The 23,420-nt window shown below is 34.2% G+C and overlaps 2 protein-coding genes across 3 annotated transcripts; both read right to left on the reverse strand.

Moving 5' to 3' along the window:
• Positions 1-2,674: 2,674 nt before the first annotated feature.
• On the reverse strand, positions 2,675-5,206 carry LOC146750384 (C-type lectin-like). 2 transcript variants are annotated; one of them, XM_085501986.1, is made up of 6 exons: positions 5,162-5,206; positions 4,909-5,020; positions 4,722-4,757; positions 4,400-4,555; positions 3,975-4,213; positions 2,675-3,462 (listed from the first exon to the last, which is right to left on the reverse strand). In XM_085501986.1, exons 1-6 carry the CDS (start codon positions 5,192-5,194, stop codon positions 3,280-3,282), a joined length of 759 nt encoding a protein of 252 aa, XP_085358112.1. In that variant the 5' UTR covers positions 5,195-5,206; the 3' UTR covers positions 2,675-3,279. The 2 variants fall into 2 exon arrangements, with proteins under 2 accessions (XP_085358112.1, XP_085358145.1); XM_085502019.1 differs by having other exon boundaries at positions 3,296-3,462; positions 3,971-4,213.
• An 11,536-nt stretch (positions 5,207-16,742) lies between these two features.
• LOC100370188 (uncharacterized) lies at positions 16,743-18,167 on the reverse strand. The gene has a single exon (XM_002742241.3). It carries the CDS (start codon positions 18,165-18,167, stop codon positions 16,743-16,745), a length of 1,425 nt encoding a protein of 474 aa, XP_002742287.3.
• Positions 18,168-23,420: the final 5,253 nt, after the last annotated feature.

Genomic DNA, 23,420 nt, shown 5'->3' on the forward strand with positions numbered 1-23,420 from the left:
TCCTTACATATACAAATTTACATATACAACGAAAAAATGGAAATGTCATCAAAATATAACTTAGAAAAGTGTATTTAACTAAGTTTACATGATAGTTAATTCTAATCTCCATGCTTATTTCGTGTTAAATAAAAATGATAAATATACTGATAAATATAAAAACTAAAAGAAACACATGTCTCGCAATATCTACTACGACTTCAAAACAAGTTAGTGCGTTTTTTTTTCAGTTTTCGCAAACCTGAGATTGTTCACAACAACTCTGATCAGCAATGAACTGTTCTGAAATCGAAGTGCTTTTTGTTTTAAACTGTTTGTTGCCATAAAATAAATTGAGATGACAAATTAAACATAGAATAACAAATTAATTCCCCTCAGTTCATATGTTCTTGTGGGTTGTAACATACTATGACAACAGTATTTGCTCTACATGTATTCGTTATAGCATGGTCTATATTATGTTCACAAGAATCATATGTATATATCAGGAGTTTTATTATGAATATGGCCAATTTGTTTGTATGCTGCCTTCTACGTTTTATCAGTGTTAATGCTGTGTACTTTCGTTTACGTCTGACAAGTTCAGAATATGTGTCTGGGCGGATTCATACAATATGGATATAAATTGTGTATCAAAACATGGCGGCGCCTTTTTAAAGATGCTAGCTGGAATGTGCTGGGAACAACAAATCAGCATGTTATGGATATGAATGAGTATCATATGAGATTGGTTACATTTTTATGGGATGTTGCACTAAATGTTGATGACTATGTCGGTAAGCTAGTGCTATTTGAAGATGTAAGAAACAAAGAAGATTGTGTGTACTTTACCCTAATTTTACCATATGATTGGCGTGATGATGTTACTAGTGTTAAAATTAGGAGCATGGCTATCTGCATTAGCCAAATTATTACAGAAAGAATTATTCGGGGAACAGCTACCAGGTCAGTATGATGTGAGATTACGGGAAAAACGTGTTGATAAGCGTAGAAAGATTGTTTGGTTACATGGATAATCTGCTGAAATTTAAACTAAATATCCTTGTCAATCAGCTTTGAGAGTATAAATGCTCATAGCATGAAAACAGAGTATCTTACTTAATATTCATTCCCGCAAGTTCGCTGTCTATTTTAAATGGTTAAAGTTTCTTCAAAACCTTGACAGCAACCCGAAAGCAACAACAACTGGGACAGCACTAGCGTAGCGAACGAAAATTTGTTATAGGCGGTATTTTCAGTGACGTCATACAAGTAATATACAATGTGATATCCCCTTGGCGGGCAATATAGCATGTAATATTTATTTCTATTCAATGTCATGTGACTGAGTCTCAGCCAATCACAGCAACAACACTGAGATGTGATAAATGATGTATATTAAGGTAGAGATGCAGGTTCGTGGGCACTTGGGAATGAAATTTGTTTTTGTTTTTGTCTTGGCTATAGACTGTTAAACTTTTGTAGAATTGTGAATAGTGGAATATACTCAAAAAACGATTTTAAAATATAGATAACAGTGCAAACATTCTCTTTTGAATGCTTAGCAAGATATAGCAAGGCTGTACATAAATAATATAAAAGAAACATGGTGAAAAAGAGAAATGACAGGATCTCCATATTATGCACTATATTTAACTTTTTACAAAACGATAATACAATTAAATTTGGAACTGTTAGAGCCATTTTAATTATGAGCATTAGAAAATTTCTTACTGAGTAAATTGTTATGCAAATTAGCTATTATCTCAGCTTCTTTTTAGTGCACATCCCAGAAGTTAAAAAATAATAGCTCCTAGACGCTTTGACCTTTTGTTTTGAAATTTTCACAAATGATTGTGTTTATCTTCAAAACGCCGTCGGGGCATTGTTTTTGGTTGAACAGTGTTACAACAATCATACAGACAACTCGCCGGGGTGTTAATTTATGCATAAACTTGAAGTAGTGAAATTTCAGATAACTAGTAATCGACATATTGTTCCACTGGGCTGGGATTCCGACCTAAAGTCACGTTACTAAGTGACGTAATTTGAAAACATTCTTATATTCGTTTTCTGTAATCAAGTCTTCATTACGCTATGCCCATACATAGACTTGCATATTTGAGATGTTTCTGGCATTTCTCGCCGTTTCTGTACAAATTTATAACAAAAGAAGCGGTTTTTATTCGCACAACTTTCGAGAGTAAAAAAAAAAAACTTGCTCTAGGGCCACCAGCGTAAGCGCTGACGTCAGGTAACCAAGGGAAATAGAACAAGCAACGAAAAAGTGACGGACCAATGAGAATGTCGGAACCGTTACTAGTTACCGGCCTCTTGTGGCTTGGTATGCCAAGCACGAGAGACGGGAACCAGCCAATTTACGTCATTGAATTGCTCCGTCACGAGAGGGCGCGATTCATGAGAATACTGTATTCAACAACAACTGTGACGTTGACCTTCATAAACACACTCTAACTCGTGTAATTTCCTAAATGTTTCTTAGGTGACTGGGTCTTAATCTTAATTTCCTTATTTTTAGTATGATACAAATTTCAAATATATGAAAAGCAATTTGTAATGAGAACAGAAGAATGTGTTATGAACAGGAGCTTCGTGTTCGAGGAACTTGGTCTCACTTGACTGTTAGCCCTTACACGGAGACATACCAGATTCGTCCCAAATGAATACACATTGGTTCATTACAGATATTCCAGCTTTATTCACCCATTTCACTCATTCTCTCCCTCTTACAAATATTACAGACTGTCTATCTTAAAGGTCAAGTCTCTAAGGCCTTGCAGAATAAACAGCCAATCGCGGCAGTCGTTGGCACGATCATGTGATTACAAGGATTGTGTCTCGCAGTTAAAGCCTTGCAAAGATGCGACTTGTAAATACAATAATTAAACAATATATTTATCAAATTCCTGTGATATATGTTTATAATCTCCACCCTAAATATAACAATTGTTGATTCTAAACAATAGTCTAACGGCGTGTGATTGGAATGTGCGAATATGAAGTCGCTATCATAACAAAGGATTGAAACAATATTGGTAATTGTGTAATCACAACCTAAATCTGTTAATGGCATTGTTTGTGACATGATTGTTTTAGTCGAACAATAGATGTAATAGATAATGATCTCGATGCGGTCATATGACTGCTTGTTGAAGCTGAACATTGATATGATGCGATGAATAAAGATGAATAAAGTAATGATTATACATTCTCACATGGTGATTCATGGATCGTCTCGGTTAAAGTACATTTTTATAAGCCGTATTCAAACTTTAAACCTCATACTTGTATTTCAAACTCGCACACATATCTTCTTCGCTGGGTACAAAGCACATCATTCCATTCCGACAATCTTGTAACAACAACACAGTTATGTTGCTCGTTTACATCATTTGGTTCACCCTGCTTCCAACGGAAGTAGCTGACACTTTCACCATTTGTGTACTCGAATCCTGTGGAAGTCTGTAAAATATACGGAATATATTAATGTAGTATCAGAAGTCACAAAACAATTAGGTTGTAGAGATGTCAAAATAATTCACCACACTAACTACTGTAATCTACTTTGTTTACCATATTTTACATTTAGTTCGTCAAAAATCAGTGAAAATAATACAAATACACTTATAAGAGCTTTTAATATTTGTTCTGTACAGCAATTCCATCGATATTGTCACACAGTTATACAGATTGGTGTTTATTATTGTACAATTAAAACACAAACAAAAATACTTTGGGATAATAGATATGTTCACAGTATAACCTGGAAAAAGAGATTGCTAATTTATAAATGTTCATTATGTTCACAAAAGAATATAATAGCATAACCGTCGTTTGCTGATCGAGTCATACTACACCATTGTTATAAACCGCACCCGCCAGTCGTGATCATTCCTGTCACGCATTGACGTCATAGAAGCCCCCCATCGCTGGGAACGCGATTTATAGGAAGGTTGTAGTGATAAAATACCTACAAGTCTGATGCCTATAAAATAACGGCACGAATACAGTGGGTCGCAACCATCCGTAGATACATCAGCCATCGCTGTCCCCAAAAATTCTGCTTCTTCATCATCTGTAATGAATACCAAATGAGCACCCATAGTTTCGCAGTTATCATTCGCTTCTTGCCAGGTTGTAAGATTTACTTCTAGTTTATAACACGATACTACTGCACCATAGCATTTCAAATACCAACCTTCGGGGCATGTAACTAAAACGGAAAACGATACACTAATTGTGACAATGTATTTATGCAATAAACTACACATTAAAACAAGTGTTCAAAACGAATATGTGTTTTGGAACTACAAAATAATTTTTAAATACACAAATAACTATTCTATATTCAAAACAATATTACTTGTACATATATAAGGTTAAAATAAGTCACTCTCACCCTCCTCGCATGGCATTGATGGACCCGGTGCTGGTTCAGTTGGGGTACCACGGGAAGTAAGAACAGGGTCTGCGGGCGTTGTCACATGCGCTATTGGTGACGTAGTGACTTCAAATGAGTGGTCATCGCGTTCACGCCATCGTGTAGTGGAAACATCTATAGGTTTGATAACAATTAATTTATATATTAAATCCGTTCCCAGGCTTACGTGCCTTTCCTGTGTCTCGTATTCTCTCCACAATAACCATTAAGTAATTGTGTAATGTGTAATATTATTAGTTACTAAGTGTCGATACGAGTGTCCGAATGATCGATTTCTTACCTGTTGTATTTGTTACAGATGTTATATTTGGTTTGTCTGTGAATAAACAAATATACAATTTGTGAAAAAAATTCTATAAATATTGATGTCGAAAGTTGAAAATGGTGTCTATCATTGTCGATTCGTCGATGTCATGAAATGAATTACACTTCCGAGCCGTGACCTAATACATGTGTCATAAACTTACCCGAGTCGTTAGAGACTAAGATGCCAGTTGGTATAAAAACTACAAGCATAGTTGTGAAAACACTTAATGCTGCCGCTATCACACGTTTTCTTATATTATTTTTGACTTTTTCCTGAAATACAAGTATTTCGTCGTCAATGACAACACGCTGCATTGGAATAACATGTCCATTTATTATATTAAAATTTAATTAACACATAGAATAATACTTACAAATGTTTTCAGTAATGTACAACATAGTCATTATACTTACTCTTTCGGTTGGTACCACTCTGTTCTTCATCATTTCAACTCGGCTACCAATACCACACTAAGATATCCTAGTCTAGGCGACGTTGTTTGTTGTGGACGACGATTGCGATAGCAATGTACTCGTGCTTGCGGCGTTTTTCGAGTGTATATCAAAGCTCGCCACCATAGTTAATTGTGTGCACTTAATACTTTTTTTTAAAAGTGTTGGTGTTAATGGTAAATGTAATAATAATGTGAGACAATGGGTTGGATTAACGCCATTCATTGCGTTGTACTTACGTAAATATCAAATGAAAGGGCGGTCACTGGTATAATAGTTAACCGAAGGCGATGATTACATTTTTTGTGTACGATGACAGCAATATCTGAATCGTGCAGTGTAAAACGCATTAAAAAGGTAATCGAACCTGTGAATTGCACACAATGTTGTGTTGCGTGATTAAAAACGTTTTGTCAGTAGAAAGGCATACTAGTGAAAATGGCTAAGCGTTGAAAACACGTCGGTCTGGCACACACGGCAGAATTATTCACCTATATCTAATATAAAATTAACCTCAAGGTGGTGTTCAAAAATGTATTTACAATTAAGTTGAGAGAGAATGATAATTGTGCGGCACACACGGCCGAATTAGTCGCATATATCTAATATAAAATTAACCTCAAGGTGGTGTTCACAAATCTAACAAGTAACTACTCACAATTAAGTTGAGAAATAATTGTGCGGCATGGGATGCTCTTATTCTTACTGGACCCATGTAAATATGTTACGACTGTTTTCGGAACCTGCTTTTTAAATGTTCACAGAGAAGTGTTTCCATCCTATAAGTCACTACTACTTAGCACAAATGATTGGCCATTATTCCATGAAAAGGCATAATTATATTGCAAAACACAAACACATCCACATCTGTCACAGTCTTATGGATCATCGGTGTAAATTTTGAAAACATGTGGCACTAATGTAGTAGATTTGACGGGGGGAATGCCAGTAAGATTCATTCATTTTTTAAGGTTGAGAAAACGACTTGCTTGTTCTAATACAATATTTATAAATGTCCCAATTTATTGACCAGAATTATGTTTTCAAGAAAATAATTTTATACCAAAGGCTGCAATCTATTGTCAAACATTATTGTTCCACAACAATCACAGAATGTTTACAAATAAGCTTTAATTTGAATGCATCTGTACATATCTGTAGTACTATTAATTTGTTTAAAGACATTAGTTGCGTTTGAACACGTTTTTTTAGCAAAGGCTAAAGAACACTAAGTATGGGTTGAAAGCTGTTTTTAAGACTCGGTCCAGAACCTGAACACGGCCTAACGAGGTATGTGCGAACGCTTAGATCGGGGCTAACCGCCCAAAACTCCGTTGTATTCAACGTCCATTTGGAAGAAAATACTATTATATTCATGACTATTCACTTCAGTATGCCATTTCCGACACGACAATCTACGCGAACACATCTCGGGACATTGTTCTCGCGAGAAAAAATAACTAACGATGACGCACTGTATTACTTCTTGTCATTCTGCAGTGTCACTTTCTGGATCCGATTTAGCAACGTTTTATAACCGTATAACTACCATGTATACCTTCCTGGTTAGTGTACTGAATAATCATTGTTAAAATGACTAAAGAGTAAGACTTTCATATTCTTAACATGTTTGGGGGAGTTTCTTAGCATGTGCAAACCGTTGCTTACATCCCGTGCGTGAACGCAATTGGGTATAGCCGATATGCAAATATATGAGATTAGCTTAAATCTTATCCAGCATGTTAACAATGATGAACAAACAACCCAATCACTGCCAAGTCAGCTAGCTACACAAATGGAGTTCTATGCTATAGACAACCGCAAAAAAATAACACCGGGTATGTTCACATATATGTTAATAATAGAGAAAATAACAAAGTTTTAAATGAAGCAAAGCATCATGGTTATACAACTTCCATTCAGCAATATCTTCTACAATTTATAGCACCGATAATGCAATGTACACGACTTCATTCACAATTCTGATTAAGTAATTCTGTCAACGCAAAATGTTATAGTTTTGGGTGTAGTTTATGAATGAATTTAACTATCTGTGACAAATAAAATAGCGTATTTAGTTTAAGTTTGAGCTTAACTCCAAGTAGAGAGACAATGGATTTTACATTTTGCTTCGTTTTGGAAATAGATCTCTATTGTGTGACTGTCATCTGGTACATATACATAAACACCTTGCCCGTACGTGTGTAAAATTGTGTGTTTCGGTAGAAATGGACATTTGTTGTGCACTGGTTCAGTAGTTGTTTGGTAAAATGCTGGATATTGTATTCAATATTTCAAACACCAATTATACACTGTCCCAACTGTATTAGGATTAGCTATAATGAGCTCTTCTCAAAAATAATCACAATGTTGTTGTATATTGCCCTTTATGTTTTATCAGTGTCCATGATGTGTACTTTCGATTTTGTTTTGCGGATAGGTGCGCCGGCTATTCAAATAGTTTTCCCTCTGATAATCTCCGAGTTTATCAGAGGGCAAGTTTGCTATATAATGGATATAATATGAGGATTGACTGTATTGCAATATTAGGCATGAGCCGCTTGCTTTTATTACTTTTCACTTTGTCTTGGCGGATTGATACATTTTGGCAGATGAAGTGTGTATCAAATCAGTATAATTTTCTTATTTGGTTCTGAACCACTTTTATGTTTTCTTTTACTCGTTCCATGTGGAGTTATCTATTGTCCCTGTCGTTTTAACATTTATTAGTGCTTTAGCGTACAACAAGATCACTTATTGTGACATATCGACTTTGAACAAGTGGCTCTATAACATAACTCGACTGTTCTGTTATTTAGTCTTACTTTAATTGCACAGGGCATGCATTTTCTAGAATTTATTCAATCTTTCCTCACGTCGTCCGTTTTTTACGCTGGTATCAATGCTAAATAAACATTGTTTTCAACAAAGCTATTTATCGCATTTTTTGTTATACTGACACTGTTATATTAAATTGATATAACATCAATGTACACGAATATCGCATCTGATTATATATATATATATATATATATATATAGGAAGGTAGTCGATTATTCCAGGTGAGAGTGCTCGATACTAAACTATGAGTTTGTAGAGCAGATTACATACGTGGACAGAGAAATTAAGGCACGACTACATGAGTAAAGTTCACTCTACAGTACTGTTTCGTAAGGTAGATGGAGTACCTCACTCATCAGGAGTTAAGACTACCGAAACAGACTATGTTATAAGCGCTACAGATTTGCATAACAATGGAGTGTGTTTACGATATTTCAGCCGTAACACCATCAAATTGAGCTACAGTTGTACGAATAACCATGGAACTATAAGTTCCATGGAATAACGTACAAAGCAAATAATCTGTAATCAAAACAAATGAATTTAAAACCCGTACAGAAACCACACTGCATCGCTACGCAACCAATCATTGAGAAACGCAACAGAGCTCAGTAAATACGCTTGGTCATTAAAAGACAATAACATCGATTACGACATCAAATGGAGTGTTATCGCGTGCTGCACCATACAATACTTCAAGCAAACGTTGCAACTTATGTATTAGAGAGAAATATATTATATTTTTCCAACCACATTACTGTAGTTTAAATAAAAGAAATGAGTTGTTTTCTTCCTGTAGACACAGAGCCAAATCTAGTTTTAATATCGTAAACACACTCCATTGTTGTGCAAATCTGTAACGCTTATAAAGTAGTCTGTTTCGGTAGTTTATTTAATAAAGTCTTAACTCCTGATGAGTGAGGTACTCCATGCACCTTACGAAACAGTACTGTAGAGTCAACTTTACTCATGTAGTCGTGTCTTAATTTCTCTGTCCACGTACGTATGTATGTGTGTATATATATATATATCTATATATATCTCTATCTATCTATCTATCTATCTATCTATCTATCTATCTCTATATATATCTATATCTGTTCTATTTTTACAGAAGAACCTTCCCAAATAAAAGAAATTCTAAAATTTAAAAATATAAGAGGTAGTCACTAAACCATGTACTTTCACACTCAAGCAAGAGAATAGACATGTTGGTGAACTAGCCTTGCACTGTGAGTGTTTTATTGTTTACACTCTGTAAAATACCATTTTTTTTTCACAAATAAAAAAATTAAAAAAAAAGAACTGCAGACCACACTTCTTTATATTTTTGAGTGGGCCAGCCATGTTTCCACATACAAAAATACACATGATATTTCTATTTAATTTATTTTATTTAAAAAAAAATATTTTAGAAGCATAACAATACAACGACTAGATTTGGTGTCACAGTTTGCTCCCAATTCATACTGGAATATTGCCAGCAATAATTAATTAGGCTTGTTCAGAAAACCATTTATTCCCAACATCATATTCAATGGCTAGTTCTCAGGATCTACAACAGTAAATAAACAGAAATCATTTTGATGCGTGGTTTTTAGACGACACTGCCATATTCAACACCGCCATATCGAATTTGGATTTGGACCATACCATTTCAATGACTCAACAAACAATAAACACATCTTCCACCCACCACACAAATTTTAGCCACAATTGAACAACCAAGAAAGCAACAAATATCAGACTGCATCTTGAAAACAACGAGATACCACATTACAACCAGTCATTACAAACATGAAATCCTCCACCCCTCCCAGTACACCTTACAGCATCAATGGTTCCTATACTAATTTGCATCTATGTACAAGCTTAGCCAATAGATGCACCTGACTCGTCAAACTTTTGACCAACCACTCATTCTAAATATTGTTGAGTGAGGGCGCTATTTACTAATGAGGAATCTTTTAAACGAATTAAACAGATCTAATATTACCAGCAGTGAGTATCTAGTTATGCTTTAATTAATGAAGGTATACAATTCACTCACCTGTCAGTGTAAACATACTATGGGATGACTTTTAACTTGTTCCTATAGATTTTGTAGCCTAGGCGCAGTGAATAGTTGTGAGATATATGATTTCTTAAGTAGTGATTGAGATTTAGTTACAATAAAATAAAGAACACTTTCCTGGGGTATTTGAAACTAAAAATTTGCATTCCAGCTCAGCAGCCAATCAGCGGCGGCCTTACGCTTAGATGACAATTTCGGTTTCAAATACCTCGGCTTAGTGTTCTAGGTTCTTCGTGTAATTACATGTAGGTGTTCGTATGCAAAGGATTTTTCCACACAAACGAATTCGGTTGAATTTTGTAATTGGTTGGCCTAATATAACCCCAACGAACCGTATTTTTGTGAAAGATTGGTATTTTTGTCCTGATTTGTAGGAATCTGAAAAACGAGTTTCACAACTTGTCTCATTTAGCTGTGTGCGTCATTCAAGATGGCGGCCCCCATATAGTAAATATCTAGTATTTATTTTATTATCACGTTTGCGCCAGCTGACTGTGACTGGTACATGTCTCCAGGTGTTTTTTTTTCAGGATGGCGTGTGCTAAAAAGGGACATCAATTTGTTTTCAGCTTCATTGAAAGTTATTTTATCGTTATTACGTTAGTAATGTGAATATTCGTTTTTATGTCTGGTTGTTTTTTGATTGGCGTTTGAGCAAATAGTTGGTCATGTTCTAGAAAATACATCTTGCAACCTCACCATGAACATATAGTGTGTTGTGCGTTATTAAGTGGATGTGTGGTCTGGTGAAGACATGCACCGGTGTGTGTCATTGGCCCATTGCATTTGTATACAAACGTAACACACATACACTGTGACAACACACAACCCGAGTTGGAACCTAAATAACTGTGCAGTAGCAAGGAACTTATTCAAAAGCCAAAATTATACTATTCTTATCATATTAGAATTAGAATAAAATGATATAAGAGACATTTAGATGGAATACTTTTCATTAATGAAATCAAAGAAGCGTTGCAAGTAGTGCAAACAAACTGCGAATTTTCCCTGTGGTGTGAAATGAAGAAAGATATTCACATTTGTACAGCATATATACAATCAAAAGAACTTTATTTAAGAAAAATATGAATGCCACTGCACATGTATATAATATTAAAGAAACACAAAAATACAGTATAATGAGAAATATAATCTTACAAGGAGAATAAGGACATAACAAAACGAAACTTAATGGGTGTGATAATCAACAATCAACGCATATAAACATACAAAAAGTCAACAAACGTATATATTTTGACAGTAGGGTATGTTAAACAATTTAAGGAATTTATGTGAGTGAACATGTGAAAGGAAACTAATATGGTATAGTTACCATGATGCCAGTACAGTTGACCAGTGAATCTCTCCGAAAAATGTTATACAAGTAGAAAACCCACATTCCGCCAGTGACCGTAACATACACTAATTATTAGAATATTTATATAAGCTTCAATCCGGTACAATCAATCTACCAATATCAAAAAATGGAAACCGCATTAGGCAATACACTAAATTAAATTAACAATAACGAAATTAAAAATTAAGTAAAACAAATGTATTCATTAAGTTCATTATTTATAAATGCTCTCATCACAAGAATTAAAGTAATGAAATAACTCAAGAACTTCGAGAAATCAGTTTCGTGTCTACAACAATTGATTTTGTTATGAGTATACTAACTAACACTGGATATAGAAAAAATAAAACACGTTAATATTTTTCACATGAATGGATGTAAAATAAATCAAGAACAATCCAAATATGGTAACAAATTAACTAAGGACTGGGGAGCAATAAACAATTGAAAAAGTCTGTTTACGCCATAAACCAGCAATAAAAAAAAGACAGAATGTGTTCAAAATGTCATGTAGTAGAAGATGCACCGTGATGAAATATAATTTATTTAACAAAGACAACATAAAATAGTTCAATAAACGGCAAATTTGATAACATAATTTCAATTCAAATTCGAATCAAAACACCACAAATTATATAGTTGCATTATCACATCTTAAGCGAAAACAGGATTTAAACAAAACAGTGTTTTCTACATTTTGATTTATAGTATTTTCTAATGAATGGAATCTTTTATTTCCTAACGATTGAACAGGATCTGATATCCTTTAGATCCACGATGAAACAATTATTCGAATGATACAATGTGTATGTGATATTGGTGATCGAGTCATGTGTAGAAATGTGGATGAATCTATACATCTTAGGAAGAGTCAAATGGAGATCTGTATGGATTGTTCTCTCCATGAAGAAAAAGGATTTAATCCACTGGATAGGCAAAGGCGATTAAATTAAGGTAGAGATGCAGTTTATTTGTGAATTTCAATCAAAAATAGTTTTTTTCGTTTTTTATATAGATTTTTATCTAAAGAACATTCTGTGAAAATTTGACCAATGAATTCTTATTGGAACACTGTTAAAATTGCTGTTTATTTTCTGGTTGAAAATAAAAAACACTCACACGTGGCAATGTTTATGTCCAATTGCCTAATTTGCATGAGTAACCAAATAACAAGACCTTTGATTGACAATATGCAAATCGAGATTGTACGGGTCATAGTTCATTCAATTACGCGCATGTGCAATTAATCTTAAATCAGTTCTCGCTCGCTAGCAAACCAAACATATTTCCTCAGCGTTTTTTCCTAATTTTTATCATTACATTATGCGTGGTGTGAAAAGAAAGAGAGGTAGAAAGAAGATTCAGATGATTTCTATGTCGGAAGAGGCAAAAGCTACACTGAAGGCATCAGCCCACCGAACGAAAAACAAAATCGATGTGAGCGTCCAAACATGACTTTCCTTGAAGGCATGAATCCGAGTTTCTGATTGACAGAGATTTTATTTTTAAATAATTGTTTTCAAAAAATAAACTGAGCATGTGAAGAATAATTTAACATTGTTTACAGTGATAACTGCTCATTGTCGAAACGAAGCTTACCCATTCACGCTAGTCACAATAAACATCATACTCTTGAATAGGCGTCAATGACTACGGTAAAACTTAGAAAATGACGTCAAAATACACCTTAAAAGTCCCATTTTATTTATTTTTTAAATCCCATCCCGAATTTACGGCAGAATCTGTTCCCTCAAATAAGGGGCACGTGAGCTTTGATTCTAACCGGATATATTGCACTGGGTCGGGGAGATACAAACTTTTGTGTATCTTTTGTCCAATGGGTACCTGTACTTCGATCATTCGCAAGTTTTGCTAGGTGGTGCGAGATAGCTTTGTTTGCAACCGGACGAACTCCGTTTAATTCAATGAAGCAAACAACTGACAATGCTAAAATAAATTGCAGAGGTACGCTAAAATTAATTGAAAACAACCAAATAATTTCAATGAAAAATAAATCACAGAGAGAGGTAACTTGATACATTTCGGTAACAACTCTTTTGACGCGCTGACCGCTTCTCCGCGTCTGATGTTTTGTTTTCCTAGTCATAATACTTACTGATTGATGATTTTGTTTTGATTTTTGAGTTTTTTAGCCTGCAACTCTGCCACGACCTTTGCTTTTTCCGTGAAAAATGGGGAAGTTTACGTCAATTTGACGGACATTCCATTTTTTTTAAACTAACGAAGCACACTGTTTAGCACTCCTATTTTTTTCATTTGCCGATTTCTATTCAGAAAAATTCGACCGCTCGAAAATGCACTTAATTTTGCACTCTTAAAACATGTCAGATTTCCAACATTAATTATTTAAAACCGGTCGAAATTTTAAAACTTTTACGTTAGGAGCTGGAGCTCTCTTCTTGCAGGCGACCGTCGCCGGTAGTACAACAGCATGTTTTGTGCGTACATCCGTGCGCTGATTGTCTGCGACTGTCTTAGAAAATCCCTGAATAAGGCGTTGCCAAAATCGGAAAAAAATATATAAATGCCTCCTTAAAAAACGAACAGAATTAAAATATTTCTTTTAACAAATATGTTGCAGTGGGAAAAATGGGATTGGAAACGATGAACAAAACTTCTGTGCCTCGAGTTTCGATTCTAGGATTACGCGATTATTCATTATTGTGCGTTCGCTTCCTGGAGTTGGTTCTCAATACTACATAAAAATCATCAAGGATAAATAATTTAATATCCCACTTTGTACTCTTCACGGTAAACCATAGGCTCTGAAATACTCGTAGACTTTTTATTGAAAATACATCGAAGAGAAGCCATGATGTTTTGATCGTGATAAAAGGTCACCTTCCTAGGACCGCCCCCTGTTTAATAATTCATGAGATGACGCCATATTTACTGGGCATTGCCACGTGTTTTTACCGACCCCATCAAAACACTGGTATGAATAACTGTATCTGATTTATATATTCAAGAGTAGTTGTTCTGGTCCAACGATTTTACATAAAATGTCTATGTCTATACGTTAACTTTCATTTTCAATAGTCTAGAAAGTATGACAAAGTATGACAAAGCAGTAATTCCCGGTTTAACGCGCAAATATGCAAATAAGCCTTTTTCTCGTCTTCTATTTTTGGAGAATTCTTGGGTTTTAAATTAAAATAGCTGATAGACGCTTTGGCCATTTGCTTCGAAATTTTCACACATTATTGACAAGGTGTTCCCCCTTCAAAATGCGTCCGGACAGTTTATTACGGCGAGTGGAACAAAAATAACAAGTCCGCAATTAACATGGATATATAAATTATGCAAAAATAGAAAAGAGTGAACTTTGAGGTCATGCTGTGCGACTTTGAAAGCCGTTAGAGAGATGAGTGTACGCATTTGAATTAGTAGTATACCTAGGTATCCAGTGATGTAATTTTACCCACAAACGAACTTGAAGTTTTTAAGCTATTTTTGTTTAAACCACTTTTGTCCAAAAAAGCATATTTTTGACCCAAAATCAGAAACGCATTCTGGATATTTAAAATAAAGACAAGTTTTACAAAGTTTGTATAATAAGCTTTCAGAAAATGTATAACATGTTGGATATATAATACGATCTTCATTGTCTAATTACTCAATTAAAAAGCAAGCCAAATAAACTGCATCTCTACCTTAAACCACAAACAAGCAAGCAATGCATGGCGCAGTCCCTGTTAGTATGCAAATCTAAATTATGCAGTTTTATTTATACTACCATAGTACAATACTTGTCCATATTGAGAGATACTGCGCTGGAACATCATTAATTAAAACAAAAGGATCACAATTCGGCCATTTTGAATTGGATCATCAAACTGAAACATCTGTATATCTATGACATGATGTATAATGAATATAGAAAATTTAAACATAATCAGTCAAAGCACGTCAGAGATTTGGCTCTAGTAAATCATTAATAAAATGGCCACCAGTGAGCCATTTCTAATCCGATCTCAAAAACAAAATGACGTACATCAGAGACCCATAATTTCTAATGTATATACCATGTTTGAACAAAATCCATCCATGTCACAGATCTTAAAAATGCTATATCTGATTGTTATATATTTTAGGTATTACAAAAACATTCATGATAATACAAAAATATTTGTGGAAAATTGTTGTGAACTATATAATTCGTTGGTGTTCTTTCAGTTGCATAATCACAAAATAGCTTAAATAAAACTTCCTTTTCAGTAAAACTAAATCTTTATCATAGTCTAAATATCTTACAAAATGGTGAATAAAATGTCTTCAATAGATTTGACAAATCTCTGGTGTGAATATGGGAATCATGTTAACATATGTCTGTATCAGGTTGAAAAATCATAAGCTTTAAATTGATGTGCATAAGTAAACCACTTAATCACACAAGGCAAAACTTGGTTTGTAAATGTACATCATTGTTACTCGGATCTCTAAAATGAATTCGATGCCGCAAGTCCGAGAGGCAGATGTGAGAGTTTGTAATTGAACTTTATATTTGCTATTATAAATTACATCGATAAACTGAATATTTTGATTGAATTGTGTGATAGAAAAGAAAGTTGTTTATTGTTTCTACAGTCAGATATACATTTGTTTCCACATACGAGGAAATATTGATAAGCAATATTGAGAAGTCTTGACAGAGTCACTGTTTGACCAATATGCTTGCTCCACTTACTAAAAAATGTTTCAGAGAAACTCCACCATATATTGTATGCACACAAATTTGCTTTGTATTTTAGTGGCGTTGGTTTGTACAACTTCTCATTGTACTCATTGTATATAAAATGTTATGTAGCAATTTCCACTGAAAGTCTTAGTCCTATATAAATTGCAAGTGAAAATGTTCTGTTATATATATATCCAATACATTTTCAGAGTATACAGTACTTGATTAGGATTCTCATTAGATATGTATTTACAACTGTTACAACAGCGACATGATTTATTGGAAGATTTTAATACGAATGGTCAAAATGTTGGGGTTCTTCTTTGCATGAAAAGTTTTCTAGGAAAACAACACCCACAATTAAATTTTTTTTTCACTTTCAAGTGGTGATTAACTAAATTATATGCAACTTAAATCGAATCATTTTAATGTTTACTCAAAAAAAATACTCTGCACTTCACAGGAACTACAAACGTCTGCCAAAATAATTAAGGTGCTTTTTCGAAAGAAAATTAATTTCCGTTTATGCACTGTAATAAGTTGATTGAATGAGATTACACTTCAGAACGTATCAACCATGGCTGTATAATCTGAATTCTTCCACAGCATCATGACTCCTCTTCTCAACAATGAAAACAGCATGCATAATAAACAATTGTTTCTGCTCCTCGTCGCTTAAATGCTCATCATATCCGTTACGCGTGACAGTTAACTGTTTTTTATCATTCATTGTTTCCCATCTATATGTATATTTCTCCTCTCTATGAATAATTAATAAATGTCTTTGACTGGTTATTTGACTATATATACACTCACACTGATGACAGTAAAACTGACTTACTGAATTAGGTATTACAGTAACATTTGGATTATTTGAATCTACCGGTATAAAAGTAAAATTTCCAAGCTTAAATGGATGTCTCTTTTTTATGTTATTGTATGAAGAGCAGTTCTCTTTGGAAGACATTTTATTGGCATGTGTTTGCATATGCCCTTTGAGATTACTTGACCAATTGAAACTCTTCTGACATTGCTGACAGTGATAAGGCTTCTCATTGGTATGTGTTCGCATATGCTGTTTCAGAGTACTTGAATGGGTGAAACTCTTCTCACATTGCTGACAGTGATAAGGCTTCTCATTGGTATGTGTACATGTATGCTTTTTCAGAGTACTTGAACGGGTGAAACTCTTCTTACATTGCTGACAGTGATAAGGCTTCTCATTGGTATGTGTTCGCATATGCTGTTTCAGAGTACTTGAATGGGTGAAACTCTTCTCACATTGCTCACAGTGATAAGGCTTCTCATTGGCATGTGTTCGCATATGCTGTTTGAGATTACTTGTCCAATTGAAACTCTTCTCACATTTCTGACAATGACAAGGCTTCTCATTGGTATGTGTTTGCATATGCTGTTTCAGAGTACTTGAACGGGTGAAACTCTTCTCACATTGCTGACAGTGATAAGGCTTCTCATTGGTATGTGTTCGCATATGCTGTTTCAGAGTACTTGAATGGGTGAAACTCTTCTCACATTGCTGACAGTGATAAGGCTTCTCATTGGTATGTGTTCGCATATGCTGTTTCAGAGTACTTGAACGGGTGAAACTCTTCTCACATTGCTCACAGTGATAAGGCTTCTCATTGGCATGTGTTCGCATATGCACTTTGAGATTACTTGTCCAATTGAAACTCTTCTCACATTGCTGACAGTAATAAGGCTTCTCATTGGCATGTGTTCGCATATGCTGTTTGAGATTACTTGTCCAATTGAAACTCTTTTCACATTTCTGACAATGACAAGGCTTCTCATTGGTATGTGTTTGCATATGCTGTTTCAGAGTACTTGACCGGGTGAAACTCTTCTCACACTGCACACAATGATAAGGCTTCTCATTGGTATGTGTTCGCATATGCCGTTTGAGAGTACTTGACCGGGTGAAACTCTTCTCACACTGCACACAATGATAAGGCCTCTCATTGGTATGTGTTCGCATATGCCGTTTGAGAGTACTTGACCGGGTGAAACTCTTCTCACACTGCACACAATGATAAGGCCTCTCATTGGTATGTGTTCGCATATGCTGTTTGACAGTACATGACCAGGTGAAACTCTTCTCACACCCCACACAATGATGTACCTTCTCATTAGTATGTGTTTGCATATGCTGTTTAAGATTACCTGAGGTGATAAAATGCTTCTTGCATTGCTTACAGCAATGTGGCTTCTCATTGGTATGTGTTTGCATATGCTGTTTAGGAGTACTTGACTGGGTACAACTCTTCTCACATTGGTCACACTGATATATTTCCATATTCATGAAATTGTCTTAAAATGGTTGGAGCAAAGCACTTCTCATCGTGTTCACAGCCTATATTTTATAAATATTTACCATTTTCACTACTTTACAGAATAACACACTTCCTAATTTGTGTATGTTCCAGTTCTGTTGTTGCTTAAGAATACTGCAACTGTAAAAAATATAGACATTTTGAAAGCAAGGTGAATGTGACCAATAAACTTTTTTGACCTGTGACTGAAGAGACAAACAATCATACTTAGCCCAGAAGTGTTGTTGCTTGGCACACTACTCTATGCTCTAGCAGGTTTGATATATAGGCTTGGCATTCAGAAAAAGAATGTGGTCATTTGATTGACACTCAATTACCCTTACAAAAGTTTAATATAGGATTCCTATAAGAATTCTATAGAACAAATTCCTGTAGGATTCCTATAATATTTTGACACGTGTTTTCCTATAGGAATCCTATAGGATTTTGTGTCAAAATATTATAGGAATCCTATTGGATTTTGTCCTATAGGAATCCTATAGGTTTTTGTGTCGAAATATTATAGGAATCCTATTGGATTTTGTCCTATAGGAATCCTATAGGATTTTGTGTCAAAATATTATAGGAATCCTATTGGATTTTGTCCTATAGGAATCCTATAGGTTTTTGTGTCAAAATATTATAGGAATCCTATTGGATTTTGTCCTATAGGAATCCTATAGGATTTTGTTCAATAGAAATCTTATAGGATTTTGTGTCAAAATATTATAGGAATCCTATTGGATTTTGTCCTATAGGAATCCTATAGGTTTTTGTGTCAAAATATTATAGGAATCCTATTGGATATTGTCCTATAGGAATCCTATAGGATTTTGTGTCAAAATATTATAGGAATCATATTGGATTTTGTCCTATAGGAATCCTATAGGTTTTTGTGTCAAAATATTATAGGAATCCTATTGGATTTTGTCCTATAGGAATCCTATAGGTTTTTGTGTCAAAATATTATAGGAATCCTATTGGATTTTGTCCTATAGGAATCCTATTGGATTTTGTCCTATAGGAATCCTATAGGATTTTGTTCAATAGAAATCTTATAGGATTTTGTGTCAAAATATTATAGGAATCCTATAGGTTTTTGTCCTATAGGAATCCTATTGGATTTTGTCCTATAGGAATCCTATTGGATTTTGTCCTATAGGAATCCTATTGGATTTTGTCCTATAGGAATCCTATAGGTTTTTGTGTCAAAATATTATAGGAATCCTATTAGAATTTGTCCTATAGGAATCCGTGTCAAAATATTATAGGAATCCTACATGAATTTGTCCTATAGCAATCCTGGATATTTTTCCTGGAGGTTCCAGCTGTTTTGGGGAAAGAGCCCATCAATCACTTACATAAATAACATCATAAACTAAAATTAGTTAAACAAGAATATTTTATTGCTTAACATGTACCAGACTTAAATTTAATACAATTGTAAGAAAAATATAAAAAAAGATAAAACTATTACCATAAATATATTGCACAACATTTCTTGAAATGCAATGAAAATATAAAGTTGATGACAATTTGAATAATAAATGTAATTCCCTCCACTCTGTCATTGTTTCTAAGTACTAGATTTTTTTCATAAAAATTATTTTATATTACCGAGTAATTCCAAAAAACAAAACAGTAAACAATCTCAACCAGCAATTACAAACTTTTCAGTCAATCAAGAAATGTACCGGTACACTGAAATAAAATAAAAGTTTACTGCCTTGGAATAAAATGATGTACACTGAGTGATACACAGTATCCAGACAATTTAAATCAAAGAAAGCTTAGAAAGAACTCCCATGTGCTGAGAGTATTGGAGACACATTAAATATAATTCGAAATTACTTAGCTGAAAACTAATTATGCAAATCAGAAAATTAATATGACCAGATTTGAGTGTAAAACTAATGAGGTCTGCGCAATGTAACAGAAAATCTATGTCTCCAAGTTTAATTGAAATGTGATTAGAACCAAAAAATTATGAATTATTATGCTTATTAGGGAATTAATATGAACAGATTTTTACCCCAAACTAATTAGGTTTGTACATTGTCCTAGAGCATCTTTGTACTAAGTTTCATTGAAATGGAATAATTAGTGCCGTAAAAACTCCAAAATTTTGACCCCTCTAAAAATTCGTCCACCTAATTATTTGCCGGGTTTCGGTGTTTTATTTACCTCCAAATTGTCGACTCCACTAAAAATTGCCGACTCATTCTTAATCGAAAATTGCGACCAGTTTTAGTTTTCCCCCAAACGAAAAAAAACCCCGATGTGAGCGTTCAAACGGGACCTTCCTCGAAGGCATGAATCCGGGTTTCTGATTGACTGAGAGATTTTTATTTTATTGGTAACGAAAATATATTCTAAATAAACAAAGTTTCAAATAAAAACGAACACAAAAATCTCGGCATGCTGCGTTTCTGAATTGTTGATTATTACCGTACTCAGTAGTGATTATAATAATGTACACAAAATAAATTTGTTGAATGGTTATGAAATACAAATAAAAGTCAACTTAGTTTCATCGTAAGCGAATGATTCTGGTCTCGTATAAACGTTTGATGCTGTAGGATATCCACCATGTTCTCTTAGGTCAAATAGGTCAAATCGCTAATTAACCAATCAAAAAGCTGGATGATGCCAACGTGTTCAAATTACCATAGCTTATTTAAATATGTTAATGTTATTGAACGCAATGCGGAAGAGATTGATGTTGTAGTACGATATTTTGGCTTGAATTTTGATGCGAAAACGGCATGATTTTTTTTAAATAAAAAAATTAGTTGTTTTTAAAAAATAAACTGGGCAACTGAAGAATAATTTAACATTGTTCACAGTGATAACAGCTCATTCTCGAAAGCAAGCTTATCCGCTCACGCTAATCACGATAAAAATCATACACGTGTACATGTACTCTTGAATAGACAGACGTCAATGATTACGGTAAAACTTAGACTATTTTAGCCGGCAGGATTGATTGAAATGTATGAAAAATGACGCCAAAATACACCTTAAAAGTCCCATTTTATTTTCTTAAATCCCATTTTATTTTTTAATCCAAGGGTGAATTTACGGCAGAATCTGGTCCCTCAAATAAGGGACACGTGAGCTTTGATTCTACCCGGATACATTGCACTGGGTCAGGGAGATCTTTTGTCCAATGGGTACCTGTACTTCGAACATTCGCAAGTTTTCCTAGGTAGTGCGAGACAGCTTTGTCTTTTGACCTATTAGTTTTGTGCTGACCTCTTCTCCGCGTCTTGATGTTTTGTTTTGCTTGTCATAATACTCACTGATTGATGACTTTGTTTAGATTTTGAGTTACAACTCGGCCACGACCTTTGCTTTTACCGTGAAACATGGGGAAGTTTACGTCAATTGACGGACATTGCATTTTTTAAAAACTAATGAAGCACACTGTCTATCATCCCCATTTTTTCATTTGCTGATTTCTATTCTGAAAAATTCGACTGCCCGAAAATGCGCCTTAATTTTGACTAAAAACACGTCGCATTTCTAACACCAATTATTTAAAACCAGTCGAAATTTTGGAGTTTTTACGGTACTTTAGATATCAGTGTGAAAGCTTAAAATTGGTTAATTATGCAAATTAGGTAATTAATATGTACAGATTTTAACCCACAATTATTCAGGTCTGTCTATTGTCCTACAGCATCCATGTACATTCATTGATATGTGATGTATAGTACCTGAGATATCAGTGTGAAAGTTGGTTAATTATGCAAATTAGGTGATTAATATGCACAAATATTTACCGGAAACTAATTGGGTCTGCATAATTCTAGATTCATTGAAATGTGATGATTAGTACTTTAGATATCAGTAGAAAAGCTGAAAATTAATTATGCAAATTAGGTAATTAATATGCACAATTATTTACCCTAAAACTAATCAGGTCTCTGCATAGTCCTAAAGGATCTATGTACCAAGTTTCATTGAAGTGCGATGATTAGTACTTGAGATACCCGTGGAAAAGCTGAAAATTAACTAATTATGCAAATTAGGCGATTAATATGCACAAATATTTATCGAAAACAATCAATCTCTGCATAGTCCTTGAGTATGTAAGTACCAAGTTTCATTGAAATGTAATGCTAACTACTTGTATCAAATGCTGAAAATTAATTAATTATGCAAATTAGGTAATTAATATGTACTGATATTACCATAAAAACTATCAGGTCTGTGCAGTGTCATATGACATCTATGTACCAAGTTTCATTGAAATGTGATGATTAGTACTTGAGATATCAGTGGAAAAAACGAAAATTGACTAATCATTATGCAAATTAGATAATTAGTATCCACGGATTATTACCAAAAACTAATCAAAACCTAGCATTAGTTCAGAGCATGTATGTACAAAGTTTCATCAAAATCCAATGAGTGGTTGTTTAGATATCAGTGGAACAATCATGGAACAGCTAAAAATCAGCTAATTATCATGCAAATTAGGTAATTAATATGCATGGATTTTACCAAAAACTAATCAAATCTGCGCATAAGTTCAGAGCATCTATGTACCAAGTTTCATCAAAATCCAATGAGTGGTTCTTTAGATATCAGTGGAACAGTCATAGAACAGCTAAAAATTAGCTAATTATCATGCAAATTAGGTAATTAACCAGCATGGATTTTTACCAAAACCTAATCAAATCTGCGCATTGGCCCAGAGCATCTATGCACCAAGTTTTATCAAAAACCCATGTATGGTTCTTGAGATAGCAGTGGAAAAGTCGGACACACATACACACATACAGACACACTAACTGCAAAGACTCCCATTATGTGCTTCGCACATGGGAGTCAAAAATAAATGTATAAAAAGTACAATTACAAAAATACTGGTATGCATATTGTGTTTCTAAACAAAAGCACAGAACCCTCAA

The sequence above is a fragment of the Saccoglossus kowalevskii genome, chromosome 1 (genome assembly GCF_978046115.1).
Source record: "Saccoglossus kowalevskii chromosome 1, keSacKowa6.1, whole genome shotgun sequence".
Taxonomy (NCBI): domain Eukaryota; kingdom Metazoa; phylum Hemichordata; class Enteropneusta; family Harrimaniidae; genus Saccoglossus; species Saccoglossus kowalevskii.